The sequence below is a fragment of the Neomonachus schauinslandi genome, chromosome 14, assembly GCF_002201575.2.
Source record: "Neomonachus schauinslandi chromosome 14, ASM220157v2, whole genome shotgun sequence".
NCBI lineage: Eukaryota > Metazoa > Chordata > Mammalia > Carnivora > Phocidae > Neomonachus > Neomonachus schauinslandi.
In genome coordinates this window covers 86,485,634-86,513,006 of record NC_058416.1, presented here as the reverse complement: position 1 = coordinate 86,513,006, position 27,373 = coordinate 86,485,634, and the positions used below count along the sequence as shown (strand labels likewise).

Below are 27,373 nucleotides of genomic sequence, written 5' to 3'. Positions count from 1 at the left end.
GCCCCACACTGGGCATAAAGCTTACTTAAAAAAATAAAATAAAAGTTCTCCAGAGTTGAATAAAAAACTGACATTTGACCAAATCCAGTTGAAGTACAAACTTGAAGGTAAGTTGAATTAGCATGAAATAAACAATGAATAAGAGAAAATAACTTAAGCAAATGTGAAAATTTAAATTATTTTATTATAAAAATTTATATAAACCATAAACACAACAGTTAAAAATAAAACCTAAGCAGAATTAAGCCAGTACACAAAACATCTCAAACAAAAAAATTGTAACAAGAACCTGATCAGCTTCTTTGAAATTCTTCATCTTTTAGATATCTGATGACTTCCTAGACTTAAAACAGTGATTTCCATTACACTTAGGCTGTGAAATATTAAATATTATTTCTAAAAGACAAATAAGATTCTCAAACTCAAGGATTAACAAATATTTGCCAAATTATAACCAAAACCTGTGTGAATTTAACAAAATTATAAATCCAAAGTACAAAATCTACCTGAAATCATCTAACCAAATACCAAATTACTTAAATGAGACTCAGCTTCGGAGATGGTAGAAAGAGAAAATTAAAATCTTACTTACATACAAAGTTGTGTACACAAATGGGTTTTTGTCAATATACGTTTAAAACCAAACCAAACCAGCCACCATTCCTGAAAACTCTTCTGTGATGGAATTTGAAAAGACTTCTAATAACCTCGAGGTTACATAGAAAAATAAGTTTTTTCTTGTTGAAATTACAGATAATTTTTCTTTTGAACCTGTTGCACTTGTTCTAGAGAACAGTTCTCCAACATTAATGCTTTTTTTTCCTCATTACAAAATTAAAGAATTCTATCTGGGGGACAGTACTGAACCGTAAAGAATCCATTCTCCACCAAGAAATTCCCCCTCCAAACCCAGACACCGGCTTTCACACATAAGCTCTTCACACAACTACCTCTGAAGAGAAGGTCGTTGCCAGAGTACTGCACCCTCTCTCCTCACTCAAGATCAGACTTTGTACTTATGCAGCGACAGACAGTTATTATGTGGATGACTACGTCCGAACGCGCAGTGATGTCCGACAAAAACAAAACTATCTGCTAGTATCTGAAGCTAAATCTCAACTTAGACAATAAGCATTATATTTACAGGACTATCGTCAAAGTCAGCTGTTGATTCAAGGAAGATGGTCTATGTGGATTAACGCCATTACTGCGTGGTTGCTTTCTCCAAAACTGTGCTCAAATTTCACCGGTTGTACATTTCACAGGCAGAACCCAGACTCAGCTACAAAGTCAAAAGCCTACAATGAGTCAGGCCAGGCTGACTGGCAAAATGAGCATCTCATTAAAAAAAAAAAAAAAAAAAGTCACTAATTTGTGCTTTCTTCTCCCTCTGTGGACAAAAACCAGTCAGAAAAGATTGCATAGAATGACCCCCTCAAATAAAGCAGTCCCCCAAAAGCACAGCATGAGGATAATGGTCTAGAAGTCTTTCCTGCAAGGAACTTCATTCAAAATTATCCCACACGCACTGTATTTTTTTCAGGGCCTCCTCCTAACATTCCACCATACAATTTTTATTAATAGGCTCTGAGAGACTGGGGGGGTCGTATGATCACACGGACACTTTCAGTTTCTTTTTCTTGGCCTTCAGCACAGGAGGCAGAGAAATCTTAAAGGCTGTCCTGTAACGACACAGAGAGGGAGACCCTCTTAGGAGCTCTGAATCTCTCCCGCGCGAGCCAGCCACACCCGCCCAGGGATACTCACTCGCACGTGGTACAGATAGGACTGAAACTGCAGAATACTGTAAATGCGAAAAACAAAACAAACGGGATGTTGGAAAAAACCGCCCAGCTGACTTAGTTTCTGCCACCCCCGCCCCCAACACAGAGGAGTCTGCACTTGAACTTACTTGACAAGCACACAGAACAGACATAGCCAATTTCAATGAGATTTCGATGGCAGAAGCAAGCTGCCCGGTAGTCCACGTGAACGGGGGGTGGGAGGATTAACTGAGATCTTTGATCTTGATCGGGAAGAAAAACCCACTTTAAAAAAAAAAAAAAAAGGAGGCAAGGAAATTTTATTTACAACATGGGGGAAAATAATCAGAAGTTACAACACAGGTATCAGATATTAGCCAGTGATCACTAAGGTGAGTAATAAATTAGGATTTTCCTTAGAAATCCATCAAGAATTGCGTTATTCATTCAGCAGTTACGGAGCACCTCCCCAAGCTGTTGTAGGACTGTTCACAAGGTATGCAGCTGCCTTCGAAGACGACCCAAAGCGTCCACTTCTAGCACCCATCTACTCCTCCTCCCACTTACTGGCATCAGCCATCGTGCTCCCCTTCATTCCCGGGGGGGGGGGGGGGGGGGAGAGGCTCACCCAGACGCAAGGTGTTAGGTTCCTTACCAGTAAATACTGCAGAAGGGACGGCATCTGAGGCACCTTCAAGTACAGTCCCCCCGTGATGTCACAAGCCTGCAAGACATCCAAAGGGCTCTCTGCCAAACCGGCACTCGCTTAGCTTTTCCAGAGAGATGTAATTCTCACCAGCAATGCTTCAGGTCTCCAAAGGAGAGGGGGATATGACGGTGCCAATCAAAAGGGCATGGTTTCCCAAGGGTGCGTGAGGACCAGAAACTTCCTGCTACCTCTCAAGGTGTTCAACTATTTCTGCCACAGGCACCCACTCTTCCACCCTTTGAAGACCTTAGTGAGCACAGTACATGCCCTTTCTCCTCTGTGTTTACTACTGATGAAATTTTTATTCCAGCCACGTTTACTCAGTTTCATTATATTTTTAACAACAGCTTTGAGATTATTCTCAGGCCATAAAATTCACCCTTTAAAGTGTGGGCTTCACTGCTTTTTACTGTCTTCAGAGTTGTGCAACTGCACTATCTAGTTCCAGAACATTTCCTCACCCCAAAAAGAAACCTCATACCTATTAGCAGTTATTCCCAACCCCCTACCCCTAGGCTACCAGTGACCCACGTTCTATCTCCATGGATTGGCCTATTCTGGACATTTCAGATAAATGGGCTCGTACAATTTTCCCTTAGCATCATGTTTTCAAGGTTTATCTACATTGTGGCAAGATCAGTACTTTATTCCTTTTTATGACCAAATAATATTCTATCATATGGTTATACCACAACTTATTTAACTCCGTTCATCCACTGATGGACACTTGGGTGCAAGCGGGGGAAAGACAGAGAGTCAATCAGTTAAGTAAATGCTGAAATAATGTCAGAGGTTATGATCACTTCTATGAAGACAAATGAAGTTGGGTAAAGGGACAGGGAGTGACATTGAATGGTCAGGGAAGGCTTCTCTGAGGAGGTGACACAGAAGCAGAGACCCAAATGAGGGCAGGGAGTAAACCAAGCAAATATCTGAGGAGAAGCCTTAGAAGCAGAGGGAACAGCAAACACAGACACCCTTAGGCGGTGGCAGGCCTGTAGTTTTAAAGCAATAGCAAGGAGCCCAGTGTGGGTGGAGTAAAGAGGGAGATTCCATGGGGACAAAGAGATACCCAGAAACCATATTGTGCGGGGGGTACAGACGGCCATGGCAGAAATCTGGGTTTTAGTCTATGTGTGAGGAGATGCCATGCGAGGGTTTTAAGCAGGTGAGTGACAAGATCTGATTTTTATTTTGAAAGCTTCATTCTGACTGTCTTGAGAACGGACTTCAGTGGGCGGGGTAAGCGTAGAAACAGAGACCAGTTAACAGATACTACAATCCTCCACTTGAGGGGTAGCAACGAAGGAGAAGACATATGGTGGGATTCAGGGACTATTTCAAAGATCAAGTCAAAAGGATTGGCTAATGGGTTGGAAAGGGAGGAAGAGAAGAAACAAGGCAGAGTCAGGATTTTGGCTTGGATTTTTGGCTGATGAACTGAGCTGCCACTTGCTGCGATGGGGAGGCCCCTGGGAGGCAGCATGGAAAAAATAAGGAGTTCTGCTTCAGACAAGTTAAAGTGGAGATGCTTCTGGATGTCCAAGGGGAGGTGCTGCCTGAGCAGCTGACTATGCAAGTCTGGAACACAGAGAGCCTGCATCTGGCCCAGACATAGCGATGTGAGGGTCGGGGAGGCAGAGCATTTAAACTCAGGGTACAGCCAAGATCTTCTAGGAGTTAGCAGACACTGTGTAGAGTGAAATGTGCAGTTAAAAAATGTATTCAACATTTTTGATTTTTTAATTCTGAAATATAACCATATGTGCAAGAGTATATATACATAACATGTAAGTATGGTTTAAATAAAATGAACACCATGTATCTACCATCAAGCTTAAGAAATAGGACAATTTGGAACCTCTGACGTTAGTATACTTTCTAATCCTATCTCCCCTTCCCACTCTGTGTCCTCGGCAGTATCCTAAACTCAGCATTTTCCAGTTTTGTGCTTTTAACTGATCTTTTAGCAAAGAATATTTCTTGTGGTCGAAAAAAACATTTATCAAAAGTTCAGCAATTTTTTCAGTCTTATTTGTTTCTTTTTTCCCCTTTTTGGTTACATTAGATTGCAGTTTCATATATTTGACTGAAAAGCAACATCTAACAGTACTGTCCAACAGAAATAAAATATGGGCAACATGTGAAATTTTCTAGCCACATAAAAAAAGGAAAAAAAAGATAAAATTAATTTTAATAACACTTTATTTAACTCAGTATATCCAAAGTATTATCAGCTTAATATGTAATCAATATAAAAATCTTTATTTTACATTCTGTTCTTCATATTAAGTCTTTGAAATTCAGTGTGTGTTTTACACTTAACAGTACACCTCAATTCACCAGACTCATTTCAAGAGCTCAACGGCCATATAACTATCATATAGGACAGCACAGATCTGGGGTACAATCCTATCTATAAAATTCTCTGCTTAGCGATCCATTCTTCCATCTATACCTATAGAGATCTGTTATGCTGTTCACCTAATATTAGCAACGGTAATTTTAAGATGATAGGATTTGAAGGGATTTTTTACCCCTTTAAAAAATACTTTCCCATGTTGCTTGAATTCATGTCAATATGTGACTCACTTTTATAGAATCAATCATTATGTAAAACGTAAATAAAAATTTTGAAGGAACCAGAGAGTTGTACACCTGAAACTAATGTGACATTGTGTGTCAACTTACTTCAATAAAAAAATAAGGACCAGAGAGATGTTAGTGCTCTAAGCGACAGCCTCACACAGGCTAATTCCTAAAACTGTGTGAACGTTGGTGACAGACATTTAACAATAAAGAGAACACACCATGCTCCCCAGACCACCACTACCACACTTCCACTGAACACGTACCTGTTGGAGGAGTCCTGAATCCGAGTCTAAAACACAGGCATCGATCAAAATATTCTGAAATGAACATTCCAAAAACATTATAGGAATAATAAAAATAATGACTTACACTGGGAACCTACTATGTGCTATTTTTTTTTTAGACTATTCTTAAAACAGCTTATTTGACATGCAGAATAACTCTGCAAAGCAGATATTCAATCTGCATTTTGCAGCTGAAGCACCCAGGCCTTGGCCAGGCTGTGGTCACAGAGCCAGGGGGAGGGAGGGGCAGTGCTGTCAACACCAGTCTGTCTGTCCCCAAAGCCCATGGTCTTTTCACTACATCATGCTGCTGCTCCAACACAGAGAATATTAGGCATGAATATGGCAGCATTTTGGGTTAAAACTTAAGGTTTTTTTTATTAAAGTTTTTATTTATTTATTCATAAGAGACAGAGAGAGAGAGAGAGAGAGAGAGAGAGGCAGAGGGAGAAGCAGGCTCCCCGCTGAGCAGGGAGCCCGATGCGGGACTCGATCCCAGGACCCTGGGATCGTGACCTGAGCCGAAGGCAGACGCTTAACCATCTGGGCCACCCAGGAGCCCCAAAACTTAAGTTTTAAGAAAGTTTATTCTTTAACCATATCAAAGAAAATGTATTAGTGATAATTCATTTGAATTAGTGTAAATTCATTCAATTATCTGCAAAGTAAAAAATATCAATTCTTGATAAGACCTCCCTAAAGCAAAGAGAGGAATTGAGGCAAGGCACACAGCAAAACTGTAAACTAGGGATTCTTAGCCTGAGGTCCAAGGATGTGCTAAACGGGGTTACACTAATACCATGAAACCATAGGCAAAACTGTGTTTCAGTGTACCTTTTTCTGGGGACCCATAAGATTCATGGGGTCCAGGACCCAAAATTGAGAAATGACTAGTACAAAATATGAATTCCAGATTCTTCATCCACTGATAAGGCCAATTAGTCAAAATATCTCTGTATGTAGGTCATTCAAAAAATAAAATTCATTATGAAACAAATATTTTCTAAAAGAATGCTCCCAAGGGGGTAAAGAGAGAGAGAGAGAGAGAGAGAGAGAGGCAACCCAAGAAACAAGCTCTTAACTACAGAGAACACACTGATGGTCACCAAAGGGGAGGGGGGTGGGGGAAACAGGTGGTGGGGACTAAGGAGCACACATGTCATGATGAGCACCAGCTGACGCATGGAGTGTTGAATCACGATATTGCACACCTGACACTAATATAACACTGTATGTTAACTATGCTGGAATTTAAAACTAAAAAAAAAAAAGGATGCTCCCAATTCACCTGCTTCTGTGCTGCAAAGATGACATTCATGAAGTTCATATACTGCAGCGCGCTGTCTTCTGCAGCCTTAATCACCTAAAAATCATATCCGCATGAATACCTCGCAGGCATAGCCGAGTTCTCACTGCAGACACAACCAGTGCAGCTTCCCTAATCTGCCTGCCCAGTTACCGTTCTTAACTAATACGTACAGCGTAAAGATGGCTGCAAGAACCTCCCCAGTCCCTACCCTCCAAGAGATAGTCCCTGTTAATAGTTCCAGACAACAGCTAGGTGGGTGCGTGCACAGACACACCCCGGGATGATTATCTAGTGCTCTGCAACCTGATTTTTTTTTTTTTTTTTTAAGTAAACTCTGCACCCAACGTGGGGCTCAAATTCACAACCCTGAGATCAAGAGTCACATGCTCTACCCATTGAGCCAGCCAGGCGCTGCTGCAACTTGCTTTTTGGTTCCACAGTATCTGGGGGAGTGGGGAATCTTGTATCAGTGAATTTGGATGTATATCATCCTTTGTGCTAACTTCATAGAGTCCACTGCTGAACCAATTATCTATAGAGGAAACTGCAGCGGCTTCCAATCCTGTTTTAGACAATGCTCTGGTGAACATTCTCATATACGCTTGACACAACTCTCTGACTAGCTCCTAAAATAATCAGGGAGATTGCTGAAGTATACCTCCTGACAGAGGTTACCAAACGTTCCTCCAAAAAAGTTGTACCAATTCACCCTCCCGTTGGCAATGCAAGAGAATAAGCCATCCCCAACCCTGCCATCAACGCTGCAAACTGCCCATTTGTGCTGAGCAAGAAGCACACAATGAAAACCCTGTTACTGGATGTTTCTATTTCTTTGCTTACTAGTAAGGCTGCATGTATTTTCAAATGCTAACTGGTTATTTGCAGTTAGCATTTGCAGGCTGCTTATGTTTTCTACCTATTTCTTTAGAGTAAACCTTAGCTTTTAAAATTTAATTGGTAAGGGCAGGGTGCCTGGGTGGTTCAGCTGGTTAAGTGTCCGACTCTTGATCTCAACTCAGGTCTTGATCTCAGGGTCATAAGTTCAAGCCCCGAGTTGGGCTCCACGGCCAGCATGGAGCCTACTTAAAAAAATAAATGAGTAAGATAAAAAAAATAAATAAAATTTAATTGATAAGAGCTCTTTTTCATTTTAGAACTACTAAATTAATCCTGTCGGGTAGCTATGCTGAAAATATTTTTCCTAATAGCTTCTCTTTCATCCTTGTTTTGGGGATTTGATTTTCTTGAGGTCTTAAGCTTCACATCATGCTCAGCAAGGTCCTCCCCAACCTGAGATTATAAACAGGTATTTTCTTTCAGCACTTCTATGACTTGAACTTTTCCAGTGACATGTCTGACCTTTACTAGAATTATTTAGGTGTGAGCAATGAGATCTAACTTTGTTTTCCCCCAGATGGCCAACCAATTGGCCCAGCACCTTTAACTGATCATTCATTTTCTTCCCACTAACTTAAGTGCTTCCTTTCCACAAGTCAAACTCCTCTGTGGACCTGATTTTATTTCTGGAGTCTAGTCTTCCCTATTTACTCTGGGCCTACTACCGCCCCAGAACCACACTATTATTGTAGCTTTGCAATGTGTTTTGAGGCCTAACAGCAAGTTCCTGCTTATTATTCTCCTTCAGAAAGCACCTGGCTATTCTCACTGAGCTACTGAAAAAAAAAAATTTTTTTTTAAGATTTTAAGTAATCTCCACACCCAACATGGAGCTCGAACTTTACTACCCCGAGATCAAGAGTCACAGTCTACCAACTGAGCAAGCCAGGCGCCCCTTACTGTTGAATTTCTTAAAGCACTTGGCGTGGAGTCGGCTTCAGAGTCCCTCTTCCTCTGTTCACCGCCCTCTCCCCTTCCCCCACCCCACCCCCATGACATGCACGCTCTAAATAAATAAAATCTTTAAAAAAAAATTCTGAGATTGCATTGAATTTACAGTTTAACTTCGGAAAAACTGACATCTAAGAATAAAATATGGTCATTCTTTCAATTCTCTTATGTCTCTCAGAATTTGTTTTTCATCATAATCAATTTTACACATTGCTTGTTAATTTATTCTGGATACTCGTATTTATTATAAATGGGTGTTACTTCCCATTATGCTTTCTAATTGGTTATAGTTGGTATATAAAAATAGTACTGATTTTTTAAATCTTACCAAAATCCTTGATTTCATTTCCTGATTATCTATAAAGAGATAAAGACAGATTACAATTTAACTGAATCTTATTAAACATATTATCAGGTTTTATTACCAATATTTTTAAACAGTCCACCAAAATTATAGCAGTAAAATAAGGATTCTAGATCTCACAAAAAACCACAGACACCTACCTTTAACCTCCTTGTTCATTCTATGAATGTCTAATTTTTTTAGCATTAAGGAATTTTAAAATATTATTTAATTTCATGAAGATTTATAGTAAACAGAAAAATAACCTCAAATTTTAAATAAATCCAGTATCCACCTAGCTGAAAAAAGAAATGCTCTATTTCCCATGATAAACACACAAGAGTAATTGGGGGTTTCCAATTACCTACTGCAATCAACTGAGCTTTGTAACCTGATCAAAACATGATCTCTGTCCCAGAAAATTAAAATACCATGATTTATCCTTCTGTGATTATCCACCACATCCTAGATTTGAATACTGGGATGACAGGTAAATCGATAAGCCAGATAACAAATGTGAAAACCACACACAGATGACCAGGCATCCCCAAAGTCTAGGGCACAGGGCTCACTCAATACTTTCCAAAACAAAGAAATTAAATTACACAAGACAGGGAGAATACAGGGGCGCCTGGGTGGCTCAGTTGGTTAAGCATCTGCCTCCAGCTCAGGTCATGATCTCAGGGTCCTGGGAATGAGCCCCACGTCAGGCTCTCTGTTCAGCAGGGAGTCTGCTTCTGTCTCTCTCTCTCTATGCTCTCTCTCAAGTAAATAAATCTTTTTTTTTTTTTTTAAAGACTAGGAGAACATCACACAGACAGAGAACATCAACATGCTTAGAACAGTGTTGTTCACTCTATGCTAAGTGCAAATAACCTGTGGGCCTCTGGAGAAACCACTCATTTATTAACCCTCAGGATCAGTAAATGGCTTTTATAAATACCAAACACACTGCTCCTAACTTAAGGAAGGTGGAAAAAACAAACACACCCTCCCCAATTTGTCAAAGCAAGATACAAGCATCCTGAAGAATTTGTTGTGAGCAGAAGGACATACTAGAGAAACCAGAGTTTTCTTTACATTTCTTTTTTTTTAATTTATTTATTTGTGAGAGAGAGAATGAGAGACAGAGAGCATGAGAGGGAGGAGGGTCAGAGGGAGAAGCAGACTCCCTGCCGAGCAGGGAGCCCGATGCGGGACTCAATCCCGGGACTCCAGGATCATGACCTGAGCCGAAGGCAGTCGCTTAACCAACTGAGCCACCCAGGCGCCCTTCTTTACATTTCTAATTTTTACAGCTTATCTTAAAAATATTCCAAAGCCAAGATAAACTATTTTTTGGTTACCCACCACTTTAGAATATTCATGATTTTCCTTAATATGGACACCCAAAGTTCTAAAAATTATCACAAGTTAAGATATTCAGAAGCCACCTTCTGAGTAACTAGAACACCAAGGATACAGCAAAGAGCTTTGGCGAGGGATCCTGCCAGCAGCGTTTCTGTATGTTGACCCTTTATGTCACCTGCAAAAAAAAAAAAAAAAAAAGTTAAAGAAAGTTTTTAGGTATTTTCTTGAACTAAGATCATTTTTAAACCAAAGCATTCTTCTTCATGAATAAAATCAGCTGATACTTCCAAACCAGGTTTAAAAACATAAGATAGCCATCTGTTCTCAGTAATGCTTAAATAAGCAATTTTTTTTTAAAGATTTTATTCATTTATTTGACAAAGAGACACAGTGAGAGAGGGAACACAAGCAGGGGGAGTGGGAGAGAGAGAAGCAGGCTTCCCTCCAAGCAGAGAGCCCGATGTGGGGCTCCATCCCAGGACCCTGGGATCACGACCTGAGCGGAAGACAGACGCTTAACGACTGAGCCACCCAAGCGCCCCTAAAGATTTTATTTTTAAGTAATCTCTACACCCAATGTGAGGCTCAACTTACAACCCTGAGATCGGAGTCACATGCTCCACTGACTGAGCCAGTCTACATCATGTATATTCTACCACAGTAAAAAAATATCCTGGTGTTATCTGGAAAGGTTCAGGTTTGTTGGAGATCTAAGTGGTACAAGAGGTCACGTGCAACTGCCTGCTCTGAGCCTCTCTGCCCTCCTTCCCGCCACCTCCTCTGTCTCATGCCCCTCAGAGAGCTGCCCCGCTAGTGGAAATGGGGCTGGAAGAAGTCCTCTGGCTGTGGCAAGCAGGGACAAAGCTAGCAACTTGTTTTAAGCCTTGAGTGAAAATGTCAAGCAGCTTAAGATGGTGGAGAGCCCAGATTGACATCTGGTGCGAATGGGGCCTGCAGCTCGTCCAGGACCACAAATACTTCCACCCATGGGTGAGGTGAGACCACGAAAGGTCTTGAACACCATACTGAGAAGCTGAGACTTTACCCTGGAGGCCCATGATTCTCAAAGTATGATTCTAGAACCAAGTATAAGAGCATTACCTGGGAACTTAAGAGAAACACAGGTTCTTGGGACCACCCTAGACCTGCTAAATCAGAAACTACAGAGTGGAACCCAGCATTTTGTTTTAATAAGCCCTCCAGGTGATTTTTACCAGCTTTATTGGGGTATAACTGACAGATCATAAAATTCACTCCTTTTAAGTAAACAATTCAATGTTTTTTAAGCAAATTTAGAGAGTTGTAAACGATTACCACAACCCAATTTTAGAACATTTCCTTTACCCTAAAAGATCACTTGGGCCCATTCCAAGCACTCCTCCCCCACCCCGAGAAACCACTAACCACTTCCTGTCTCTAAAGAGTTGACTTTCTTTTCCAGGTAACTCTGATAGAGGCTACAGTTTAAAAACGACAGCCTACAGGCAACAGGGAACCAGTCGGAGTCTTTAAGCCAGGAAACAGCAGCTCAGGGGCGCCCGGGTGGCTCAGTCGTTAAGCGTCTGCCTTCGGCTCAGGTCATGATCCCAGGGTCCTGGGATCGAGCCCCGCATCGGGCTCCCTGCTCGGCGGGAAGCCTGCTTCTCCCTCTCCCGCTCCCCCTGCTTGTGTTCCTCCTCTCGCTGTATCTCTCTCTGTCAAATAAATAAAATCTTTAAAAAAAAAAGAAACAGCAGCTCAGATTTTTAGGAAGATTAACTGTGAAAGAGTTAAGGAAAGACCTGAATGGGGACAGACAGGAGTCAGCAGGCAGAAGCTGTCCCAACGATCCAGAGCAACAGTTCTCCACCTGGGCAGCTGTGCCCTGCAGGGGATATGTGGCAAAGTCTGAGATATATTTGGTTGTCACAACTGAGGAATGTTATGACATCTAATGGGTCTAGGCCAGGATGCTGCTAAGTATCCTCCAAAGCACAAGACAGTCCCCACAACAAAGAATTATCCAGCCCAAAACACCAACGGTGCTGGGTTGAGCTAGATGAGATAATAGAGGTCAGATTTTGGAGGTACTTCTAAGGCTAAACTAATAGGACATCATAGCTGATTAGATGTTGAATGTGAGCAGAAAGGGATCAAAAATGAAAGCTCTGAATTTGAAAAAGTAGGTGGATGGGCGTGTCAGAAACTAGGAGTGGAAATGGTGGCGTAGCTGGGAGGGAAAGATAAGGAAACTGGTCTGGGGCGCGTTAGCCACACTGTGGGACACCTATGTGGAGACATTTGGTGAAAGAAAGGCTGGATTAGAGACAAAGACTGGGAAGTGTTCACATAGAAATGATAATTAAACATGAGTGGATGAAAACATACAGAGGAAGAAAAAATAAAATAATGTGCGGAATTAAAAAACCTATTTTTTATCGGACAAGATGAAAGAAAAGTCAGAAATGGAAGAATGGTCCAAAAACAGAGGAAAAACAAGTCAAAAGGATATCCTGAGATGCTGAGAGTCTGAGAAGTAGAGGCTGGTGGACAGCGTGAGATGCTGGCAAGGCAGGCAAACAAGGCACAGGCCTTGAGGAAAATGATTTTACAAAAGAAAAGAGAGAGAACACAAGTAAATACTCCCAAGAGCCCCAAATCTCTGGAATTAAAGCCTCAAGGACCACCACATGCAACTGCAATTGTAAAATAACAATAATGGAGAAAGAAAGCTGTTACTCTTGGTCATGAGATCTTTAATCTCTTCAGCAATAACTTCATTCGCCGCTGTGAACAACTCATATTTCCCGTCCTTGCTCCCTGAGGGGCTGAATTCAGAAGAAGGGTTGCCAGGCTCTCCAAAAAAGTCTCCAAGTCTGCCATTTTTTCCAGGATATAAGAATCGACTGAAACAGTGGGGGGAGAAAACACTGAATTACACCAGGACTCTGTCCTCACTCAACATTCAGATGAAATTCAGCAACCAACCAACCACACCAATTCTGCCTCACAAGACTCTATAATAAATTTCATTTTTAAGAAATGTATAAAACAGGGGCGCCTGGGTGGCTCAGTCAGTTAAGCGGCTGCCTTCGGCTCAGGTCATGATCCCAGAGTCCTGGGATCAAGCCCCACGTCGGGCTCCCTGCTCAGCAGAGAGCCTGCTTCTCCCTCTCCCTCTGCCTGCTTCTCTGCCTACTTGTGCTCTCTCGGTCAAATAAATAAATAAAATCTTTAAAAAAAAAAAAAAAAGAAATGTATAAAACAGGCAAATTGGCAAACATGAGTCTACCACCAGAGAATGTTTGATGATCCCACTGTTTTCTAACAAATGAGAGGAAATAAAGCGTGTGCTGGGTCCCAGTCTCTTGAAATGCTTCACGGTCATTCTCATTCTACTTTCTCAGATGCCAACTGGGAAGAGAGTCATACCAAATTCTAACTTACGACCAGTTTATTATTTGAGGTATATTTATCTAATAAAAATCTGCTCCAAGGGTCCCTGAAAAGATTCTCCTAGTGCTTCATGATTTTTATAGTACTCCTGTAAAAACACATATTTGATTTTTCTAAAAGTTGGAATACTTTGCTTTTTATAGTTTTTCTTTTGATGTCTTAACCAAATCGGTGTCATCTTTTTCATTCAACTCTGAGAAAAATGTATGGTGATCATGGGAGCAGGAGCACTTACCTGGGGGCCCATAGGCTCTTTCAACACACCAAAGAGAGCAGCCCTAAGAAATGAGAAATTTGAGAACTATCCACTGACCTCATATGAAATACGCTGGTACACAAGAGTCACTTCTACCAAGATGTGACATTTAATCAAGACATAGAAGAGCCATGTCTTACATGGAGAATATGATTCTGTGGTCAGCATATATATGAAAAGTAAATATGGTGAAAATATGTACCATATACATGGTCATGTTTGCAAAGCAGCTGCAAACCTATGCACCCATCCTGAAGAGACTCTAACCCAGCCAGTGTTTACACCCATGTTGGAAAAAGTCACTGTTTCTTCAGCTGAGCACCAGATGGAGTAGTTGGCTTGGGTTAAAACCCAATTAACAAGAAAAAACCCTTATCTATAAACACCAGAATCACACCCAGAGCAGCAAAACATTACACCCTGAGAAATTCGCAGGGCCCACAACTGGCTGAAAGAAAGCAGAATCACACTTCCCATTTCACCCGCCCCCCTGGGGCAGACTCACGCAAAGAACAGTAATAGGAGCTGCCAGCCTTGCTTGATAATTCTCCCTGTGTTTTGCCTAGCATATGGTTGAACCTGGGTAAGTTACAGGTGCACGAGATGCAAATCTATTAGATACCAGCTAATGAGGTTTCCAGTATTCATTTCTATCAAAATGTACATGTACTGATTCTTGATGCTGTTAGTCTTGCTCAATGCTACATTAAAAAAAATTCTGCAACACAGAAAAGGAATAGTACATGCTGACTGGCATAAAAACCTCATAAATGTTAAGCACCAAATAGGTAATCACTAAGGTCATACCTTTCTTGAATGTGACTTGCTATCACAGCAAGTTTGTTGGAACGATTCATGAATAAATGAGAATTTCCCAGTACCATCACAGCATCTATGCATTTCGATAAAGTAAACTGTTGAAAAACAGAAAACATTAGAAAAGGTGAAGTCGCTATCCAAATAACTAGGTTAGGTCTTGAAATGATAGGGATTTCCTTCAAATTGTAGACCATTATTCACTGCTAAAAATTTGCTCAGGAGCTCCCTCCTCCAAGGCCATAAGCAAAAACACTTGAAAACTAGTTTTCTAATTTTATTTATATGAGATGATTTCTGCATTATTCCACAAATATTTTCTGCAAACATTTAAGGAAAGCAAACATGTCACATATTCTGTGATAAAATTACTAGCAAATTATTACTACATACAGAGTAGATGATTAATACATACTGATTAAATTGGTGATTTGTACAAGTTTTCAATTCGTTCACTCACTAAGTATGCTAAGCCCCTGTTATGTGTGTTATGTGTCAGGCAAAGATCCCTTCTTTCGTGGAGCTTACATTCTCATAAGTACTAATATTACTAAAAAATATAGGTGGATATTTTTATAATCCTGGAATAAAGCATGTTTCTCTTAAAGAAAAGGATACTTCTGGCAGCAAATAAAACACTGATAAATTCCACTTTATAAAAAAAAAACATAAACCAAACCTATTAAAATTTCTATATGGCAAAAAAATGACTGTAAACAAAAGTGAAAGGCAAATTACAAACGGAAAATATAATACCAACACGTGACAGGCAAAAGGTTAACCTTCTAATATAAAGAGTGTCCACAATCAGTTTAAAAAAAAAAGAGGAAAATGGGCAATGCCCCAAGGGAAAAATACAAAGGGTCATCAAATACACTAAAAGCAAAGTGAGGGGAGCCTGGGTGGCTCAGTCGTTAAGTGTCTGCCTTCGGCTCAGGTCATGATCCCAGGGTCCTGGGATTGGGCCCCGCATCGGGCTTCTTGCTCTGCAGGGGGCCTGCTTCTCCCTCTCCCACTCCCTCTGCTTGTGTTCCCTCTCTCACTGTCTCTCTCTCTGTCAAATAAATAAATAAAATCTTTTTAATAAATAAATAAATAAATAAAAACAAATTGAGATAGCTTTTATGGTACATGATATTGGCAAAACATAAAATAAGGAAAGAGAACATCTCGTGTGGGTTCAAAAAAAAAAAAAAAAGGCATTCTCATATACCACTGATGAGAGTTCAAAATAAAACAGTATTCTTGGAGAGTAACAGGGTAATATGCAGTGATGTGCTGTTCTATCTATAAAATGGAATACTATTCAACAATAAAAGGAATGAATTACTGTAACAACATGGACAAATCTCAAAATAATTATGCTGAGTAAAGAAACCAGACCAAAAGTAATCCCACTACGTACTGTTTGATTCCATTTATATAAAATTCCAGAAAATGCAAACTAATCTATAATGATAAAACTGATCAGTGGTTGCCTGGGGGTGGGGACAAGCAGAGAGAAGTGGGTAGAATAAATTACAAAGGAACGTGAACAAACGTCTGGGGGTGACAGATTTATACGCTCATTATTTTGATTGCAGTGATAATTTCACGAATGTATACATATATGAAAACATATCAAACCGAACCCTTCAAATATGTGTTGTGCACTGCATGTCAATTTATCTTGATAAAGCTATTTTAACTTTGACTTTTCTTTTGCTTTTTTTTTTTTTTTAAGTAGGTTCTATGCCCCATGTGTGGCTTGCACTCATGACCCTGAGATTAAGAGTCACATGCTCTACTGACTGAGCTGGCCAGGCACCCCTTGATTTTAAACAAGACACCATTAAGAAAATGAAGAGAGGGGCGCCTGGGTGGCTCAGTTGGTTAAGCGACTGCCTTCGGCTCAGGTCATGATCCTGGAGTCCCGGGATCGAGTCCCGCATCGGGCTCCCTGCTCGGCAGGGAGTCTGCTTCTCCCTCTGACCCTCCTCCCTCTCATGCTCTCTGTCTCTCATTCTCTCTCTCTCAAATAAATAAATAAAATCTTTAAAAAAAAAAAAAAAAGAAAGAAAATGAAGAGACAAGCCATAAAGTCATAGACCAGGACAAAATAGTAAATCATATATTTGAAAAAAGACTTGTATTCAGAATATATAAAGAATATATAAAGAGTTCTTATAACTCAGTAATAAGAAAACAAACAGCCCAATTTAAAAGTTGGGTGTAATAACTGAATATGCTTTTCAATTAAGAAAATAAAAGGACAGCCTATAAGCACATACTACATACATAATAGATATATAAAATATCTATCTATATATACTAGTCATTAAAGAAATGCAAATTAAAACCACAATGAGATACCACTACCTACTTACTAGAATGACTATAACAAAAAAGACAGACAGGTGTTGGCAAGGATGTGAAGATGCTGGAACTCTCACACACGACTCAAGGGAATGGAAAATGGCATACCCACTTTTTAAGTCTGGCAGCATTTTAAAGTTAAATTTAAACCTACCATGTGGCCCAGCAATCCAACTCACAGGCATCTACTCAAGAGAAATGCAAATGTATGTCCACACAAAGACTTGTTTGAGAATTATCAGCATTATTCGTAATAGTCAAAAAGTGGAAACAATCCAAATGTCCATGAATAGATAAATAAGAAGTATATCCATACAATAAAATACTATTCAGTAATAAAGAGGAACCACCAGTACATGCTACAACATGGATGAACCTCAAAAACATTACGCTAAGTGGAAAAAAACAAGATCGAAATACTACCTATAACCAAAACTCGCCCAATATGAAAAATATCATTCAAATAGTTTAGTAACTATTAAAAAAAATTAATTCATAGTTTAAAACTTCCCCAAAAAGCAAACTCCAGGCCCAATTTCACTGGAGAATTGTACCACCTAAGCGTCCCTATACAGGACTTTTCTGATAAAAAATATAAAACACCAGGGCACCTGGGTGGCTCAGTTGGTTAAGCGTCTGCCTTTGGCTCGGGTCATGATCCCGGGGTCCTGGGATAGGGCCCCGCATCAGGCTCCTTGCTCAGCGGGAAGCCTGCTTCTCCCTCTCCCTCTGCCGCTCCCCCTGCTTGTGCTCTCTCCCTCTCTCTGTCAAATAAAGTTTAAAAAATCTTTTTTAAAAAATGTTAAAAAATATATAAAATGCTAATGAAAGAAATCAAGATCAAAAAAAAAAAAATCAAGACCTAAATAAATGGAGAGATGTACTGTATTTGTAGATTGGAAGACCTAACATAAAAGAGACATAGCAAGGCTATGTTGAGTATATCCTCAAATTGATAAACAGGTTTAACATAATTCCTATCAAGATTCTAATAAGATCTTTTATAGACATAGACAAGTTCATTCTAAAATTTATATGGAAAGGCAAAGGAACTAGAATAGTTTAAAAAACAATTTTGAGAAAGAAGAATAAAGTTGGAGTAATCAGCCTGCTGGAGTCCAAGACTTACTATCTAGCTATTGTAATCAAGACTCTGTGGTACTGGTAGAGGGAGAGACACAGAAATAGATCAAGGGAAGAGAAAGAGCACCCAGAAATAAACCCACATATGTATACCCAAGTGATTTTTGACAAGGCTGCAAAAGCCATTCAGTGGAGAAAGAGTAATCTTTTCAAAAATGGTGCTGAAGCAATTGGATTATCCACAGGCAAAATAATGAACCTCAATCTAAATTTCACAGCTTATTAAAAAATTAACTCAAAATGGGGGCACCTGGGTGCAGTTGGTTGCGCGACTGACTCTTGGTTTCAGCTGGGGTCGTAATCTCAGGGTTGTGAGATCAAGCCCCATGTCGGGCCCCGCACTCAGCATGGAGTCTGCTTCAGACTCTCTCTCTCCCTCTCCCTCTGTCCCTACCCCTGAATGCCTTCTCTCTAAAAATAAACAAATAAAATCTTTTTTAAAAATTAACTCGGGCGCCTGGGTGGCTCAGTTGGTTAAGCGACTGCCTTCGGCTCAGGTCAGGATCCTGGAGTCCCAGGATCGAGTCCCGCATCGGGCTCCCTGCTCGGCAGGGAGTCTGCTTCTCCCTCTGCCCCTCCCCCCTCTCATGTGCTCTCTCTCATTCTCTCTCTGTCAAATAAATAAATAAAATCTTTAAAAAAAAAAATTAACTCAAAATTGATTGTGGATTTTTTTTAAGATTTTATTTTTAAGTAATCTCTACACCCAACGTGGGGCTCAAACTCACAACCCCGAGATCAAGAGTCACAGGCTCTACTGACTGAGCCAGCCGGGTGTCCCTGGATTGTGGATTTAAATGTAAAACTTTTCACAGAAGGCACCGGTGAAAATCTTTATGATGTAGAGCAAGATTGAGAATTCTTACAGCACCAAAAGCACAGGCTGTATTTTTTAAATATCGAGAAACTGGACTTGATCAAAATTAAAGACCTTCTGTTCCGTGAAAGATCGCCAGAAGAGGATGAAAAGACAAGCTAAAGACGGGGAGAAAATACTTGCAAACAAAATATCTGACAAAGAGCTTATATCTCGAATACATAAAGAAATCTCAAAACTCAATAGTTAAACATAACCCAACAATCCAACTAGAAAACAGACACATGACATGCAAAGACATCTCAGGACGCTTATCTGTATGGGCAACAAGCCTATGAGGAGCCGTGTAATATCACCAGCTACTGAGGAAATACAATCAAGACCATAATACGGGATCATTACACACCTGTGAAAACAGCTAGTATAAAAACATGTCAGCATCGAATGAGGGGAGGGAGAGACTGCATCTCTTACACTTTGCTGGGGGGAATGTAAATCCATTCTAGAGAACAGTGTAGCAGTTTCTTATAAAGCCAAACACAAGATGTATGTTCTAGCAGTTGCGATCCTGGATGCTTATCCCACAGAAATGAAAACCTCTATCCACACAAAAATGTCTATACAGATTTTCAGAGCAGCCTTTTACGTAACAGCCAACTGAAAAAAACAATGCAAATGCAGAGCTTTCCCAGGTGAGTGAAGGAACAAACTGTGGTATCTCATACCCTGGAATACCACCTGGCAATAGAAAGGACAAACTGATACATGAAACAACCTGAAACAATCAAGGGCATTCTGTTGAGTGAAAAAAAAAAACAACCTCAAAAGCACTTTCTGAACTATTTACAGAACTAAAGCACTGGAGAACAGTAGTAGATCAGTATCTACCACGGTTCAGGACCAGGGACTGGCTACAAAGGGGTAGCATCTATAAAGGGAGCACTAAGGAGCTCCTGCGTGTGATGGAATGGTTCTCTGATTTGACCGTGGTGGTGGTTACATAAATGTATACATGTGATAAGACAGCACAGAACCACACGTATGCACGAGTGCAAGTAAAACTGCTGTGATCTAAGTAAGGTCTCAAGAGCGTACTGATGTCAATTTCCTGGTTTCGCTATTGGACTCTAGGTACACGAGATGCTACCACTGGGAGAAGCTGGGGCAAGGGTACATGGGACCCCTCTGTTACCATTTTTTTTTTTTTTACAATTTCCTAGGTGTCTATAATTATTTCAAAATAAAACATTTCAAAATAGATTTTTTTTAAGATTTTTTATTTTTTGGGCGCCTGGGTGGCTCAGATGGTTAAGCGTCTGCCTTTGGCTCAGGTCATGATCCCGGGGTCCTGGATCAAGTCCCGCTTCGGGCTCCATGCTAGGTGGGGAGCCTGCTTCTCCCTCTGCCTCTGCCTCTCTCTCTCTCTCTCTGACTCTCATGAATAAATAAATAAAACAAAAAACAAAAAAAAAGATTTTTTATTTTTTATTTGACACAGAGAGAGAGTACAAGCAGGGGGAGCAACAGGCAGAGGCAGAGGCAGAGGGAGAGGGAGAAGCAGGCTCCCCGCTCAGCAGGGAGCCCGATGCAGGGCTTGATCCCAGGACCCTGGGATCATGACCCGAGCCGAAGGCACACGCTTAACCATCTGAGCCACCCAGGCGCCCCTCAAAATAGATTTTTTTTTAAAGGACTACCTATGTCGTGGACTATATTAAATGTCCAGAAAAGGCAATATAGAGGCAGAAAGCAGATCAGTGGTTGCCTGCAACTAGGTGGTAGAAGCAGTGACTGAACAGGCATGAGGGAACTTTCTAGGGTAACAGAAATGTTCTAAAATGAAATTGCAGGGCGCCTGGGTGGCTCAGTTGGTTGAGCGACTGCCTTCGGCTCAGGTCATGATCCTAGAGTCCTGGGATGGAGTCCCGCATCGGGCTCCCTGCTCAGCGGGGAGTCTGCTTCTCCCTCTGACCCTCCCCCTCTCATGTGCTCTCTCTCTCTCTCAAATAAATAAATAAAATCTTTAAAAAAAAAAAAGAAAAAGAAATTGCAAGGCAGTCCTAAGGGGGAAATACATAGCCATCCAAGCCTCACTCAAAAAAATAGAAAAATCCCGAATTCACCAACTCTACACCTTAAAGAACTAGAGAAAAATCAACAAACGATGCCTAAGCCATGCATTAGAAGACAAATAATTAAGATTAGAGCAGAGATCAATGAATTAGAAACCAGAAACACAGTAGATCAGATCAACGAAACTAGAAGCTGGTTCTTTGAAAGAATTAATAAGATCGTTAAACCACTGGCCAGACTTATCCAAAAGAAAAGAGAAAGGACCCAAATTAATAAAATTATGAATGAAAGGGGAGCGATAACGACTAACACCAAGGAAATAGAAACAATTATTAGAAATTATTATCAACAACTATATGCCAATAAACTGAGCAATCTGGATGAAATGGATGCCTTCCTGGAAACCTATAAACTCCCAAGACTGAAACATGAAGAAAGTGACAACCTGAATAGGCCAATAACCAGTAACGAGATTGAAACTGATCAAAAACCTCCCAAAAAACAAGTCCAGGGTCTGATGGATTCCCTGGGGAATTCTATCAAACTTTCAAAGAAGAAATAATATCTATTCTCTTGAAGCTGTTTCAAAATAGAGAAACAGAAGGAAAGCTTCCAGACTCATTCCATGAGGCCAGCATTACCTTAATCCCCAAACCAGGCAACGGACCCCATCAAAAAGGAGAATTTCAGGCCGATATCCCTGATGAATATGGATTCCAAAATTCTCAACAAAATCCTAGCTAATAGGATCCAACAATACATTTAAAGGATCATCCACCACGACCAAGCGGGATTTATCCCCGGGATGCAAGGGTAGTTCAACATTCGCAAATCAATCAATGTGATAGAACACATTAATAAGAGAAGAGAGAAGAACCATATGGTCCTCTCAATTGATGCAGAAAAAGCACTGGACAAAATACAGCATCCTTTCCTGATTAAGACTCTTCAGAGTATAGGGATAGAGGGAACATTCCTCAAGTTCATAAAATCCATCTATGAAAAACCCACAGCGAATATCATCCTCAATGAGGAAAAGCTGAGAGCCTTTCCCTTAAGATCAGGAACACGTCAAGGACGCCCACTCTCGCCACTATTGTTCAACATAGTACTAGAAGTCCTAGGAACAGCAATCTGACAACAAAAAGAAATAAAAGGTATTCAAATTGGCAAAGAAGAAGTCAAACTCTCTTTTCGCAGATGACATGATACTTTATATGGAAAACCCAAAAGAATCCACCCCCAAATTACTAGAACTCATACAGCAATTCAGTAATGTGGCAGGACACAAAATCAAAGCACAGAAATTAGTTGCTTTCTTATACACTAACAATGCAACTGTAGAAAGAGAAATTAGAGAAACGATTCCATTTACAATAGCACCAAAAACCATAAGATACCTTGGAATAAATCTAACCAAAGAGGTAAGGATCTATACTCTAGGAACTACAGAACACTCAGGAAAGAAATTGAAGAAGACACAAAAAGATAGAAAAACATTCCACGCTCATGGATCGGAAGAATAAACATTGTTAAAATGCCTATGCTACCCAGAGCAATCTATACCTTCAATGCCATCCCGATCAAAATTCCAATGACATTTTTCAAAGTGCTGGAACAAACAATCCTGAAATTTGTATGGAATCAGAAAGGACCCCGAATCGCCAAGGAAATGTTGAAAAAGAAAAACAAAGCTGGGGGCATCACATTGCCCGATTTCAAGCTATCTTATAAAGCGGTGATCACCAAGACAGCATGGTACTGGCACAAAAACAGACACATAGACCAATGGAACAGAAGAGAGAACCCAGATATGGACCCTCAACTCTACGGCCAAATAATCTTTGACAAAGCAGGAAAAAATATGCAATGGAAAAAAGACAGTCTTCAATAAATGGTGCTGGGAAAATTGGATAGCCACATGCAGGAGAATGAAACTCGACCATTCTCTAACACCATTCACAAAGATAAACTCAAAATGGATGAAAGACCTCAATGAGAGACAGGAATCCATCAAAATCCTAGAGGAGAACATGGGCAGCAACCTCTTTGACATCGGCAACAACAACTTCTTTCAAAATACAGATCCAAAGGCTAGTGAAACAAAAGCAAAAATGAACTTTTGGGACTTCATCAAGATAAAAAGCTTCTGCACAGCAAAGGAAACAGTCAACAAAACAAAGAGGCAACCCACAGAATGGGAGAAGATATTTGCAAATGACACTACAGATAAAGGGCTGGTATCCAAGATTTATAAAGAACTTCTCAAACTCAACACCAAAAAAACAAATAATCAAGTCAAAAAATGGGCAGAAGACATGAACAGACACTTCTCCAAAGAAGACATACAAATGGCTAACAGACACATGAAAAAATGGTCATCATCATTAGCCATCAGGGAAATCCAAATCAAAACCACACTGAGATACCACCTTACACCAGTTAGAATGGCCAAAATGGACAGGGAAAGAAACAACAAATGTTGGAGAGGTTGTGGAGAAAGGGGAACCCTCTTACACTGTTGGTGGGAATGCAAGTTGGTAGAGCCACTTTGGAAAAGTGTGGAGGTGCCTCAGAAATTTAAAAATAGAGCCACCCTATGACCCAGCAATTGCACTACTGGGTATTTACCCCAAAGACACAGATGTAGTGAAAAGAAGGGCCATATGCACCCCAAAGTTCTTAGTAGCAGTGTCTGCAATAGCCAAACTGTGGAAAGAGCCAACATGCCCTTCAAGAGACAAATGGATAAAAAAGATGTGGTTCATATATACCATGGAATATTACTCAGCCATCAGAAAGGATGAATACCCAACTTTTACATCAACATGGATGGGACTGGAGGAGATTATGCTAAGTGAAATAAGTCAAGCAGAGAAAGTCAATTATCATATGGTTTCACTTATTTGTGGAACGTAAGGAATAGCATGGAGGACATTAGGAGAAGGAAGGGAAAAATGAAGGGGGGAAATTGGAGGGAGAGATGAACCATGAGAGACTATGGACTCTGAAAAACAAACTGAGGGTTTTAGAGGGGAGGTGGGTGGGGGGATGGGTTAGCGCGGTGATGGGTATTAAGGAGGGCACGTACTGCATGGAGCACTGGGTGTTAAACGAAAACAATGAATCGTGAATCACTACATCAAAAACTAATGATGTACTGTATGGTGACTAACATTACATAATAAAATAAAAAAAATAAAAAGAAATTAAAAAAAAGAAATGTAGTTTTGCCCTGAATATCATTGTTTCTCCATCATGGGTGGTTTCTCTGATTATTCTTTACAAAAATGTACTCTGAGTTTCAATTAAATGATTCTTAAACACAAAAAAATTAAAAATAAATAAATAAAATGAAATTACAGTGATGGTTACACTCTTTTATTGTGATTTTTACTAAAGAAGCATTGAATTGTACATTATAAAGGATGAATTTTATGGTATGTAAAATATGCCTTAATAAAGCTGATTTTTTTAAATGAAGCTGATTTTTAAAAAAGCAATATAAACACACAGTTAAACCAGAATTATCCACAGTCCTCCTCAAGCAATCTTACCTGAGATTCCTTTAATGCTTGCTTTCCCCACCAAATTGGGTTGGTATCAACTACGATAACCAGAAGATTCAATTCATCTTCTGAAAATATTAACAAAAAATAAACACATTAGCCTCATGAAAGCGTATCCAAGCCAACATTCCCAATTTGTAAATTAAACCCATAGCAAGCACCACCACACGCCTTTACACGTTTATCACCCTAGAATCATGAAATTAATCAAAGGTCAAGTGCTTTTTTTTTTTAAAGATTTTATTTATTTATTTGAGACAGAGAGAATGAGAGAGAGAGAGCACATGAGAGGGAGGAGGGTCAGAGGGAGAAGCAGGCTCCCTGCCGAGCAGGGAGCCCGATGTGGGACTCGATCCCGGGACTCCAGGATCAGGACCTGAGCCGAAAGCAGTCGCTTAACCAACTGAGCCACCCAGGCGCCCTTTTTTTATTTTTTTAAAGATTTTATTTATTTATTTGACACAGAGAGAACCAGACTGAGAGAGACAGAGAGCAAGCACAAGCAGGGGGAACGGCAGGCAGGGGAGAAGCAGGCTTCCTGCTGAGCAAGGAGCCCAATGTGGGGCTTGATCCCAGGACTCTGGGATCATGACCTGAGCCGAAGGCAGCTGCTTAACCAACTGAGCCACCCAGGAGCCCCAAAGGTCAAGTGCTTTTAATGATTTAAAGCTCTGTGGGCCCGTAGCAGGCTCTTGCCAGCTTTCTGTCCCCCTACATCTTTCGTGCATTAGTACGTAAGCTCCATGAGGGGGGATTCTTCTCTGTCTTGTCATTGCTTATCTTCTGCTCCTGGCACAACTGCCTAGCACGTAGGAGATGCTCAATAAATACCTGTTAAATGCACCCAAAATATTCACATTTTAAATGTCCGGTCAAGGACACAACCCACTGATTAACCGGTTAATATTCAACAGCAGTAGAATTTCAGGCACAGGGAGGCTGAAGGGAGACACAGGAACCAGTTTGACCTCAAATCCATCAAATCACCTAGCAGCAAGGCCAACAGTGATTAGGAACCACTTTTTTTTTTTTAAGATTTTATTTATTTATTTGACAGAGAGAGACACAGCGAGAGAGGGAACACAAGCAGGGGGCGTGGGAGAGGGAGAAGCAGGCTTCCCGTGGAGCAGAGAGCCCGATGCGGGGCCCAATCCCAGGACCCTGGGATCACGACCTGAGCCGAAGGCAGACGCTTAACAACTGAGCCACCCAGGAGCCCCTAGGAACCACTTTTTAAAAGGTGAAAACCAAAGACGGAAAAGCAATTGCTATGTAAATATTTTACCGTGAAAAGGAATAGGCTACTCTCCAAAGTTGGACACAACTAAACAGGCTAACAACACATTGATTCATTCAACAAACATTTACACTAAATACCAGTGTTAGGTGCTGGGGATACTGGGTTCAAGCTCTCGAGGAAGTCTATAAATTCTAACTGAGGTGACAAACATGAGAACCCTTATGTACAGCTGTTATGAAAACCCCAGGATGCTCCTTTAATAGCAAAAAGCAATAATGTCTTTCCTGCCCCCATACTTTCCTTCCAGCAGTTCCATCTCCTACTTCAGGATAATCCCCACTCCATCATCGATTTCTGCTCACACATCCAAATCATATTTACTCTACAAAGCCCCAAGCCAATGCTACCTCTTTCTTCCAAAAACCCTCCCCAGGTCTTCCAACAGGTCCTGGCTCCCCCATTTGAGAGAACACCAATGTCAGCCTCCTTTACATCAGCCACTGGCATATGTAATCCTATAATCCCCTTCCATGCTGACAACAAACTACTGAGGGAAATATTACTGCCATCTTCCATCAATTATGACATGGACCCTCTCCTTTTTTTTTTTTTTAAACATTTAACAGTTGCTAAAATCAACTAAGACTGGCAGCGGGGTGCCTGGGTGGCTCAGTCGTTAAGCGTCTGCCTTCGGCTCAGGTCATGATCTCAGGGTCCTGGGATCGAGCCTGGAGTCAGGGTCCCTCCTCACCGGGGTGTCTGCCTCTCCCTCTCCCCCACCCCGCTCCTGCGCACGGGCTCTCTCTCAAATAAATAAAATCTTGGAAAAAAAAAAAAGGCATCAGACTCTATAACTGGTAGTTTAATTTATGAATGAAGGTCTCTCCACCTTCCTCTACCCTCAAGTCCCCCATTTCTGTCTTAGTGTAATACAGTGGCTCAACTTGCCACAGGGCCTTTGCAGTCGTTCAAGACTCACTTTCAGTACCTGGACTCTTCTCTAAAGTAGCTCCTCCATGATCATCCCCTAATCACAGCGAAGTGCAGCATCCCAGTATCCTGTCTTCACAGCTCTTGTCACCCTTCGAAATTGTTCTGATTTACTTGCCTGATGTCTGCCTCGCGCACTAGACTGTAACCTGCACGAAGGACCCTGAATGCCATGTTCTCTGCCGTATTCCCCAGAGCATAAAACAACGCCTGACACACAGGCCATTCAAAACTATTTACTGAATAAATGAACACATTTGCTACTCCTCTAAAGACCAAACAGGTTGCCCCAGCCCCCCAAAATAATGCTCCAACTGGGTGGTCCTGGCCAGGCCCAGTCCGCCCAGTCCCGGGGTCGGGGGTCCCTCCCCGCACACCCCTCACCGTCTGACACCATGGCGGCCAGGATCCCCCGACCGACAGGTAGCAAGCAGTCAAGTGCTCCTCCGGGATCCTGCGCGCTCCGACTTCCGGCGCTGCC

At 40.9% G+C, this 27,373-nt stretch overlaps 1 protein-coding gene across 3 annotated transcripts; it reads right to left on the bottom strand.

Moving 5' to 3' along the window:
- Window positions 1–164: 164 nt before the first annotated feature.
- Window positions 165–27,344, bottom strand: GTF2H3 (general transcription factor IIH subunit 3). Of its 3 annotated transcripts, none has more exons than XM_021698594.2 (13): window positions 27,277–27,344; window positions 24,651–24,730; window positions 14,697–14,803; window positions 12,917–13,083; window positions 10,311–10,373; window positions 9,010–9,039; window positions 8,834–8,862; window positions 6,637–6,711; window positions 5,328–5,381; window positions 2,419–2,487; window positions 1,913–2,048; window positions 1,768–1,804; window positions 165–1,682 (listed from the first exon to the last, which is right to left on the bottom strand). In XM_021698594.2, the coding sequence occupies exons 1-13, from the start codon at window positions 27,287–27,289 to the stop codon at window positions 1,613–1,615; spliced, it is 930 nt and encodes a 309-aa protein (XP_021554269.1). In that variant the 5' UTR covers window positions 27,290–27,344; the 3' UTR covers window positions 165–1,612. The 3 variants fall into 3 exon arrangements, with proteins under 3 accessions (XP_021554269.1, XP_021554270.1, XP_044776997.1); XM_021698595.2 differs by lacking the exon at window positions 27,277–27,344 and adding an exon at window positions 26,891–26,916; XM_044921062.1 differs by lacking the exons at window positions 5,328–5,381; window positions 6,637–6,711.
- Window positions 27,345–27,373: the final 29 nt, after the last annotated feature.

Coding starts and splice junctions, on each gene's coding strand:
- GTF2H3 (XM_021698594.2), bottom strand. Junction 10,374..12,916: donor TAAAGATCTCATGACCAAGA/GTAACAGCTTTC, acceptor TTTTTTTTGCAG/GTGACATAAAGGGTCAACAT. Junction 1,683..1,767: donor CCTATCTGTACCACGTGCGA/GTGAGTATCCCT, acceptor GTGTCGTTACAG/GACAGCCTTTAAGATTTCTC.